General features: G+C 32.9%; 2 protein-coding genes across 2 annotated transcripts; one reads left to right on the top strand and one right to left on the bottom strand.

Annotated features, from left to right (window-relative positions):
- Positions 1-1,631: 1,631 nt before the first annotated feature.
- On the bottom strand, positions 1,632-2,195 carry LOC136030686 (uncharacterized). The gene has a single exon (XM_065709753.1). It carries the CDS (start codon positions 2,193-2,195, stop codon positions 1,632-1,634), a length of 564 nt encoding a protein of 187 aa, XP_065565825.1.
- A 6,202-nt stretch (positions 2,196-8,397) lies between these two features.
- On the top strand, positions 8,398-8,904 carry LOC136030687 (epsin-2-like). The gene has a single exon (XM_065709754.1). It carries the CDS (start codon positions 8,398-8,400, stop codon positions 8,902-8,904), a length of 507 nt encoding a protein of 168 aa, XP_065565826.1.
- Positions 8,905-11,360: the final 2,456 nt, after the last annotated feature.

Consider the following 11,360-nt stretch of genomic DNA (forward strand, 5'->3'; position numbering starts at 1 on the left):
TATTTAGAAAAAACTCATGTCTCAGGGTTCTCATTTTAAATCCCAATCAGATCTGGGTACATTGGAGGGAGTTGGAGGGGAAACCGGAAATCTTGGAAAACACTTAAAGTGGAGAGATCAGGATGAAACTTGGTGGGTAGAATAAGCAAATGTCGTAAATACGTGGTTGACGTAAACGGACTGGATGCATTCTCTTTGGGGGAGTTAGGGGGGTCCAGTGTATTGCGAGTTTGGTGCTTCTGGACGTGCTAGGACGATGAAAATTGGTAGACGTGTCAGGGACCTGCACAAATTCACTTGATAAAGTCTTTTCCCCCAATTCGAACATCTGAAGTGAGAGGAAAAACTAGAAAAATTAGGTATTTTTAACTTACGAGTGCGTGATCGGATCTTAATGAATTTTTATATTTAGAAGGACCTCGTGTTTCAGAGCTCTTATTTTAAATTTTAACCAGCATTAAGCATTTGATTTTCCTTTTAAATCAGTCTGTTGATTCTTAGAATTTTGCTAGAGTTCATAACCATATGAGCTCTTGGCTCTTCCGACCTCGCCACAAGTGCCATATCAGCTCTTAGCTCTTGTTTTTTGTAGTAATTGCGCCAGTAGTTATGAAAAAAGCAGAAGGAATATAGTTAATAGTTGCAGCCTTAGCTTTAGTACCAGTAGTACTAGTAGTAATAATAATAATAGTTGCAGTTGTAGTAATTGTAGGAGTAGAACCAGCAGTATTATGATACAAATATTGTCTTTTGGTTAGTTCAACATCCCCCACAACAATCCTTGTAAGTTTTAATTTCGCGCACGGAACTGTTCCAAAGATATTGCTAATATGCCCTTTTCACGGCCTACATACGGATGGCAGATATAGTTATAATAGTAGTCATGGCATCCGTATAAGTACTCAACCTAATAGAATTAGCCATTGCTATGATTTTCTCGTTTTGCTCTTTTGATAACCTCTATATTCATATACTTCTTGGAATTTTCAGTATAATGCTCTTAACCTTACAAGTAGTCGCGATAGAAGTAGTATTTTTTTTTTAGCAATAGTATTATTAGTAGTAGTAGAACTAGCAAATGTCTTAGTAGCAGTAGTATTAGTAGTAGTGTGCACACATTACTTTTTCGTCAGTTAATTTCCCCCTTTTGGTATTCTCTGAGAATTCCGACTAAATACACAGTTTGAATTCTATTGAGAATAATGAGGCACAAAACCTTGCTACCAACTGATTGTAAAGCGACGCCTCTCCAACTATCACATTTAGTCTTTTGTCCTTTTTTGCAGAGTTTGACTACTACTGCCTTTGACCATTCACTTGGGACATTTTCATCATCCCAAACATGTGACAAAAGTTCAAACCTGGGCACTGCTAGGGCGCTTCTACCATATTTCAACAGTTCAGGGGGTATGCCATCGTTGCCAGCTGCCTTTCTGTTTTTCAAAGTGTTTAGAACCTATTTTACTTCACTCAGCAAGAGAGGTCCGGAAAATATTCCAAGGTCGAACAATGTTTCTTCAGGGATATTTAAAGAAGTTGTCAGAGGTACCTGATTTAACACCTCGCTGAAATGCTCCATCCAGTGTCGGATTATGTCATCCGTCTGGGTTAACAAGATGCCTTCTTTGTTTTCAAATTGTGTCGAAGAAGCCTTCGAAATACCCGGACGCTCCATTGTTATAGCGTACGTATTGTGATTTTAGATCATCCAGATATTCTCTAGTGCATGTATTGTTATGCTCATGCCTATCAACGAGAATTTTGACTTCCGCCCTTTGATCAATGATATCCCAGGTACCTTCAGATATCCACTGATCTTTCTTCTTCCTGTTATATCCCACAACTTCTTGTGCCGCTTCTTTCAGGGATTCGACGATCTTTTCCCATTGATTATCAATTGACAACTTGTCCCTTAGGATGGAAAACTTATCTGAAAAAGTAGATGTATACTTTTGTAATACATAGGGGTCCTGCAGTTTTCTCACATTAAATGTTTTTACTGACCGCTGGGGCCTTATGACGGTTTTTAGTTCCAGCTTAAGCTTAGCAACAACAAGTTGCCGGTCGGAATAGCAGTCGGCACCTCGAAAGGTCCAAACATCCTCTAAACAACATCGCCTGTGCTCGGCAATTAAAATATGGTCTTTTTCATTTCTTGTTACACCATCAGGCGAGTTCCAAGTATATTTGTGCATTTTTTATGAGGGAACCATGATGCGCCGAGCCGAACCATGTTCATGAGTCGCACAGAAGTCAATCAAACGTACGCCATTATCATTGATTTCACCCAATCCATGCCTACCAAGGATAGGTGGGGCATATAAGGCATCACTTCCAACTTTAGCATTAAAGTCACCACACACAGTCACAATATCATGCCGATGCGCTTTAGCAATAATATTTGACAAAACGCGATAAAAATCATCTTGTGATAAAGCACTGCTGAAAACAGTGCTTTATCGGTAATTTTACCAGCCCTTCAGTTAGGATGTAATCAAATCACAAGAATCTCATGAGAGGTGTCTTTAATAGACGACCTGGTTTTCTCAAGCTTTCTAGTATTTGGGATTTAAAACGTGTAATCGATCTCTTTAGATTCTTATATCAGCGAAGCTCTTCAGCTTCATATACTGAAAATCTTCAACCACGACACTAACACAAAATTACTAATTTTATTGATTTTATCAGCTTGTGAAAGAGTTCAGACTTAGTCCAGTTTGTCACACAGTAAAACGATACATAATAATGATGAAAGTTTCGTTTTTCAAATCTATGTGTTGTTTAAAACAACGAAACCGTGAAACCACAAATCAGTGGTTAAGTTTCAGTCTTCCTTGTGTCCGCTGACGCATCTAGCTACTTATATTAGAATGACATAATATAAAAAAGAGACGACGCATTTTTTCTTACATACGTAAGCCTCATATTGCTGGGTCCAAGTCTTCTATTTCTAGATGGATATTTTAAGATGACGTTACAGACCGGGACACAGGGAATATAAATGATGACCGGGACACTCAAAGAAATTTTACAGACCGGGACACCGGGACACAAATGACGACCGGGCTCAAAGGAAATCATTAGAAAAATGCGGTATAGATCTGAATACGGATTATTTTTCCCGTAAACCTGACGATCTATTTATATGCACAGACAATGGGACAGCGAAGAATTTTGTATATTTACAAGTTTTAAGTAATTAAAAACATACATATATATATATATATATATATATATATATATATATATATATATATATATATATATATATATATATATATATACAAGCTGTTGGGGTGGCGCTTCGCGCCACCCCAACACCTAGCTGGTGGGGGCGCTTCGCGCCCCCCCCCCCAAGCCCCCCCGCGCGTGTAAGTCGTTACGCGCCATAATAGTTACGCGCCATTGTAGTTGTGTCCCTATGTCCCACCTGTGAATATAGATAGATATATATATACATATATATATATATATATATATATATATATATATATATATATATATATATATATATATATATATATATATATATATATATATATATATATATATATAATATATATATATATATATATATATATATATATATATATATGGTTTTAACTACGTAAAACTTGCGAATATACAACATTCTTTGCTGTCCCATTGTCTTTGCATATAAATAGATTGTCAGGTTTACCGACTCTTGAACATGCAACATATAATGGTCCATGGGAAAACAATCTGTATTCAGATCTATACCTCATGATTCTAATGATTGCCCTTGAGCTTTGTTGATGGTGATTGCTAATCGACCATTCCCTGTCCCGGTCGTCATTTATATCCCCCTGTTTCCCCCGGTGTTCCCGTTGTAGTTGTGTCCCTGTGTCCCGGTCGTCATTTATATTCCCTGTGTCCCGGCCGTCATTTGTATCCCGGTGTCCCGGTCTGTATATACATTCGTTTTTTAGTTTTGTTTTTCTCCTTTATTTTTTCCTTTTTTTTTCTTTTTTAGTTTATTTAGATTTTTAGATTTTTTAGTTTTTTTATTAGTTTTTAGTTTTTTTTTCTTTTTTTTTGTAGTTTTTACCTTCTTTTTAGTTTTGTTAGTTTTTTTTTTTACTTATGTCCTGGTCGTCATTTATACTCCCTGTGTCCCGGTGCTTTGTTGATTGCTAATCGAACATTCCTTTTGTCCTGGTCGCTTTCTCTTTGAGTGTCGTCATTTATTTTTTTCTTTTTTAGTTCTTTTAGTTTTTACCTTTTTTAGTTTTTTTTAGTTTTTTAGATGAAATTTTTTTTAGTTTTTTCCTTTTTTCTTTTAGTTTTTTATTGGTTTTTACCTTTATTTTAGCTTATTTTTCAGTTTTTTCCTTTTTTTTAGTTTTTTTATTTTTTATTTTTTTTAGTTTTTTACCTTTTTTTAGTTTTTTTAGTTTTTTAGTTTTTTAGCTTTTTTACTTTTTTTATTAGTTTTTAGCTTTTTTTGTAGTTTTTGCCTTTTTTTAGTTTTTTCAGTTTTTTTTAGTTTTTTATTGGTTTTTACCTTTATTTTAGCTTATTTTTCAGTTTTTTCCTTTTTTTTAGTTTTTTTTAGTTTTTAGTTTTTTTAGTTTTTTACCTTTTTTAGTTTTTTTAGTTTTTTTAGTTTTTAGCTTTTTTATTTTTTTTATTAGTTTTTAGTTTTTTTTTGTAGTTTTTGCCTTTTTTTAGTTTTTTTAGTTTTTTAGCTTTTTTATTAGTTTTTAGTTTTTTTTGTAGTTTTTGCCTTTTTTTAGTTTTTTTCTTTTTAGTTTTTTGTAGTTTTTACCTTCTTTTTAGTTTTGTTAGTTTTTTTTTACTTATGTCCTGGTCGTCATTTATACTCCCTGTGTCCCGGTGCTTTGTTGATTGCTAATCGAACTTCCTTTTGTCCTGGTCGCTTTCTCTTTGAGTGTCGTCATTTATTTTTTTCTTTTTTAGTTCTTTTAGTTTTTACCTTTTTAGTTTTTTTTAGTTTTTTAGATGAAAATTTTTTTTAGTTTTTTCCTTTTTTCTTTTTAGTTTTTTATTGGTTTTTACCTTTATTTTAGCTTATTTTTCAGTTTTTTCCTTTTTTTAGTTTTTTTTTCATTTTTATTTTTTTTAGTTTTTTACCTTTTTTTAGTTTTTTTTAGTTTTTTTAGTTTTTTAGCTTTTTTACTTTTTTTATTAGTTTTTAGTTTTTTTTGTAGTTTTTGCCTTTTTTTAGTTTTTTCAGTTTTTTTTTAGTTTTTTATTGGTTTTTACCTTTATTTTAGCTTATTTTTCAGTTTTTTCCTTTTTTTTAGTTTTTTTTAGTTTTTAGTTTTTTTAGTTTTTTACCTTTTTTTAGTTTTTTTTAGTTTTTTTAGTTTTTTAGCTTTTTTATTTTTTTTATTAGTTTTAGTTTTTTTTGTAGTTTTTGCCTTTTTTTTAGTTTTTTTAGTTTTTTAGCTTTTTTATTAGTTTTTAGTTTTTTTTGTAGTTTTTGCCTTTTTTTAGTTTTTTTAGTTTTTTAGCTTTTTTATTTTTTTTATTAGTTTTTAGTTTTTTTTTGTAGTTTTTGCCTTTTTTTAGTTTTTTCAGTTTTCAGTTTTGTCACCTGATCCAGTTTTTTCAGGTGACGTCACCTGATCCACAGATCCACAGATCCACACACAGACAACTTATTTTTATATATATAGATATATATATATATATATATATATATATATATATATATATCTATATATATAAAAATAAGTTGTCTGTGGATGGATGGATGGATGGATGTGTGGATGGATGTGTCAGGTGACGTCACCTGAAAAAACTGGATTAGGTGACGTCAAAACTGAAAAAACTAAAAAAAGGCAAAAACTACAAAAAAAACTAAAAACTAATAAAAAAATAAAAAAGCTAAAAAACTAAAAAAACTATAAAGGTAAAAACCAATAAAAAACTAAAAAAAAAACTGAAAAAACTAAAAAAGGCAAAAACTACAAAAAAAAACTAAAAACTAATAAAAAAAGTAAAAAAGCTAAAAAACTAAAAAAACTAAAAAAACTAAAAAAAGGTAAAAAACTAAAAAAAATAAAAAATAAAAAAAAACTAAAAAAAAGGAAAAAACTGAAAAATAAGCTAAAATAAAGGTAAAAACCAATAAAAAACTAAAAAAAAAAGGAAAAAACTAATAAATGACGACACTCAAAGAGAAAGCGACCAGGACAAAAAACTAAAAAAAAAGGCAAAAACTACAAAAAAACTAAAAACTAATAAAAAAAAAAAAAAAGCTAAAAAACTAAAAAAACTAAAAAAAGGTAAAAAACTAAAAAAACTAAAAACTAAAAAAAAACTAAAAAAGGTAAAAACTAAAAGAACTAAAAAAGAAAAAAATAAATGACGACACTCAAAGAGAAAGCGACCAGGACAAAAGGAATGTTCGATTAGCAATCAACAAAGCACCGGGACACAGGGAGTATAAATGACGACCAGGACACAAGTAAAAAAAAAATTAACAAAACTAAAAAGAAGGTAAAAACTACAAAAAAACTAAAAAGAAAAAAAAACTAAAAACTAATAAAAAAACTAAAAAATCTAAAAATCTAAATAAACTAAAAAAGAAAAAAAAAAGGAAAAAAATAAAGGAGAAAAACAAAACTAAAAAACGAATGTATATACAGACCGGTACACCGGGATACAAATGACGACCGGGACACAGGGAATATAAATAACGACCGGGACACAGGGACACAACTACAACGGGGACACCGGGGGAAACAGGGGATATAAATGACGACCGGGACAAAAAAACTAAAAAGAAATAAAAACTAAAAACTAATAAAAAAAACTAAAAATCTAAAAATCTAAATAAGCTAAAAAAGAAAAAAAAAGGAAAAAAATAAAGGAGAAAAACAAAACTAAAAAACGAATGTATATACAGACCGGGACACCGGGATACAAATGATGACCGGGACCCGGGACACAGGGAATATAAATGACGACCGGGACACAGGGACACAACTACAACGGGGACACCGGGGGAAACAGGGGGATAACCTGACAATCTATTTATATGCAAAGACAATGGGACAGCAAAGAATGTTGTATATTCGCAAGTTTTACGTAGTTAAAACCATATATATATATATATATCTATATTCACAGGTGGGACATAGGGACACAACTACAATGGCGCGTAACTATTATGGCGCGTAACGACTTACGCGCGCGGGGGGGCTTGGGGGGGGCGCGAAGCGCCCCCACCAACTAGGTGTTGGGGTGGCGCGAAGCGCCACCCCAACAGCTAGTATATATATATATATATATATATTCACAGGTGGTACACAGAGACAAAACTACAATGGTGCGTAACTAATACGGCACGTAACGACTTACGCGCGCGGGGGAGCTTGGAGGGCGCGAAGCGCCTCCACCAACTAGGTGTTGGTGTGGCGGCGCAAACAGCTAGTCTTCTACATAAATAAAAATATACTGTTTGTACCTCTGTTAATCTACCGTACTTCTTTACTTCTGTTCTCTAAAAAATCTTCTGTGGTTCTTGTTTAAATGATCAACAATTAAACAAAAAAACTAAAAAAAGGGAAAAAACTAAAAAAATAAAACACCAGATAAACTAAAAAAAAACAAAAAGACTAAAACACAGAAAAAAAACTTTAAAAGAAAAGGGAAACACCAGAAACAACAATTGCAATTCAAACTGCGAAATTAAAATATGTGTTCATTCTAGTCCCAGATAAATGCAGTTTCTTACAGACTTTCCAAAAATTTGAAATCTCAAAAAAGACAGACCTACCTTGACTACAGTAGAACATGCCTTTACTAGACGGAGTTTCCTCTATACGGTAAGTTTTCTCTATAGGGACTGATCTTCTCTTACTAGGTTGTTAGCTACAGCTGCAACTTTGAACGTGAACGTCTCTTACTAAGTAACTAGGTACCGCTGTAGCCTGGACTACCGCTGTAACCTAGATAAAATAATATTTCAGTTAATATTCATCTTCATAATTTCATCTTTATAGAAGATGAAGACTGATTCACTAGCTGATGAAGTAAAAGGTAAGCACGCTGAAAAAGAGATAAGAGCCCGTTATAAGTGGACTAAAGTGGATGTTTCGATAAATCCTCATTTTAAATTACGTTAAAAGTCGATAATACATTAAGGGACAAACTACAACTCACAGTAACTGAAATTGAAAAAAAATTATTTCAGTTTTCAGTTCAAAATCGCTAAAGTTATGAAGTAAACTACAAAAATATATACGGTGTTTTTGGAGCAATTTTATTTCTTTATTTCAAACTCTAAAACTATCAGAAAATTTTTAATTAGTTTTGGTTATATTTTGTTTTAATGTAATTGATGCGTGATTTAGGGACTGATGCGTGATTTAGGGAATTGATAAGATATTATGGTCTCAAGGGATGAATCTAAAGATCATAAGGAGAAAAATTAAAAATAAATTAGCAGGCTACTGCTCAGCAGAGATTTTAGCAAGAAAAGCTACCAGCAACGATGAAAATAACCCATCAACTGAATTGAAGGCTGAGCTGGCCCGACTTACTCGAGATCATGTTAAAATGCTTAAAATCATGAAAGTGGTCAAAAAGAGATTGGATGATTTGAAGCGTCCGCAGCATGTTCACAAAGCGATAAAATTAGTCGATTACTTGTGTCGGTATGGTGGCAAAGGAGTTATTGAAGTTACCAATGACTGGCATTGCATAATATCTTGTTTGGCAGACTACAAGTTTGATATGGAGAGTAACTACTTCAAACAGAGAATTAGTAACGCTGCTCAGGAATTGCTTCAAAAGCTACAAGTATGGAGAGGAAGGAATATACTGACGTATGCGCAGCTGCTAATTGATTCTGAAGGGGAAAGTCAATCCTCATGCAAGAGTTTTGGAGTGAAAAGTGTTGGAGAATGATAAGTTTATTTCCTTCTGTAGACAGTTTTCTGTAAAGACCTATTATTTTATCATTTGAAGCATTGTAAGAGTTCTCGATTTTTCTCTTGTAAAGACTATCAGATTTTGAACAGTGCAAAATCGCTGCGTAATTTCAGCAAGTGTAAGAGCATAACTCTTATACATCTTTTGTTTCACATTTATGTTTAGCTCCTCATACTTGAACAAATATCAATTGTTGAAAGTACCAACTGATCGGACTCTCTTTTTTGCTTCTAGTCGTGTCAGAGTTATATACGGGGGGTTACAACTTACTGATTTTGGTTGAAGAAAATCTCTCAAGAATATGCAGTTAGCATTACCAATCGGCAAATCAACTGCCATTATTTCAGCTAGTCCTAAGTGAGTGTAGATTAAAAGAAGAGCTGAAACCATACTGATTTCATAAGAAAAAGGTGTGTACCCTTAAGTGTCTTTCTCAAAGGAAGAAGTTTCTAAGTAGACAGAGTTGATTATTTTGCTGTGTTTTCCTGATCAATAGGTAAACTAAAACAATCGTGTTCTGTTAAGCCTTTCATACTATGTGCAACAACACTAGTGGGTGCCATATCTACAACGAGACAATCTTCTTTCTTGAATTTGTTGGAGAGTAGTCTCTCTACTTGCTACTAATTCATTTTCATTTTGCCAAGGTTTAGTCAATTTTAAAAGACCTCCACAGTAAGCCTCTTTTTTCTTGTCGGATTAAAATGTGCTTATCTTTCTGTGCAGTATGATATACAGTTTAAACAGCCTTTTTTTGAGGTAAAAAGACCCGTCAGTTAACATCATATTATCATCAGAACCTTTACGCTCCCGTTCGTACCAAAACAATAACTGAAAAGGTAGATGATTATCATATATTCCGGTCTTTTAGTGTAGATATCAGTAACACAGTGGGCAATGTACAAATCACTACTCTGCGGATGTTTTCTTCAAAAAGCTCTTCAACCTCCTCATACCTTCTCAGTGTCCTCGTCCCGTCACTATTTTTTTGTAATGTCAATGTATTCAAATTGTCTGTAAATACTATACAATTTAGTAACAAGAATAAGCAGCTTCAATTGCTACAACTTGACGGATTTTGCGGATTTTAACAAACAGGACATACTTCGTTGATCAAGACTCTTGCATGCATTATTCACTTCTTTCCACATTGCTTTTACTTCGACACTCTCTGCTTTATTCATGTAATTAGTAATGTAATACGGTAATTTAGAGCCGAAATGACGAATATATTGAAAACCCATGTTTGCTTGATTAGCAATTACTAACGCAGTAGAATAGTTACTCATGTAACGCTCGTCATTTCTTCAAAGCAGATAATATATTCTTTTTTGTGGCCTTTTAAGGTCTGTACCATGAGTTAAACAGTAAATGATGTCGTTTAATTTTGGTCGTTCCTTTGTAGGACGAAAAAAGCCAGACTTACAAAATGCAAGCCATCTTCCTCTTTTTCTCTTCTATTTTCTTTCACTGTATTTGTTACAAAAGTGCATTTGATGGTCTTTGACTAGTTTGTGACGGGTTTTACTTGCTAGCTTATTTGAAATTTCACATGTTAAAACTAGCTGTTGGGGTGGCGCTTCGCGCCCCCACCAATTTTCTGATAGTTTTCTAGTTTGAATTAAAGAATTAAAATTGCTCCTAAAACACCGTATATATTTTTGTAGTTTACTTCATAACTTCAGCTAAACTGAAAACTGAAATAATTTTTTTCATTTTCAGTTACTGTTAGCTGTAGTTTGTCCCTTAATGTATTATCGATTTTCAACGTAATTTAAAATGAGGATTTATCGAAACATCAATTTTAGTCCACTTACAGCGGGCTCTTATCTCTTTTTCAGCGTGCTTGCCATTTTACTTCATCAGCTAGTGAATCAGTCTTCATCTTCTATAAAGATGAAATTATGAAGAAATTATGAAATTATGACTGAAACATTATTTTATCCAGGTTACAGCGGTATTCCAGGCTACAGCGGTACCTAGTTACTTAGTAAGAGACGTTCACGTGCAATACTAAGAAATCCGAGTTGCAGCTGTAGCTAGCAACCTAGTAAGAGACGATCAGCCCCTATAGAGAAAACTTACCTTATAGAGGAAACTCTGTGTAGTAAAGGCATGTTCTACTGTAGTCAAGGTAGGTCTGTCTTTTTTGAGATTTCAAATTTTTGGAAAGTCTGTAAGAAACTGCATTTATCTGGGACTTGAATGAACACATATTTTAATTTCGCAGTTTGAATTACAATTGTTGTTTCTGGTGTTTCCTTTTTCTTTCAAAGTTTCTTTTCTGTGTTTTAATTTTTTTTTTAGTTTATCTGGTGTTATCTTTTTTTCAGTTTTTTCCCTTTTTTTAGTTTTTTTTTGTTTAATTGTTGATCACTTAAACAAGAACCACAGTAGATTTTTTAGAGAACAGAAGTGAAGAAGTACGGTAG

The sequence above is a fragment of the Artemia franciscana genome, chromosome 8 (genome assembly GCF_032884065.1).
Source record: "Artemia franciscana chromosome 8, ASM3288406v1, whole genome shotgun sequence".
Classification (NCBI taxonomy): domain Eukaryota; kingdom Metazoa; phylum Arthropoda; class Branchiopoda; order Anostraca; family Artemiidae; genus Artemia; species Artemia franciscana.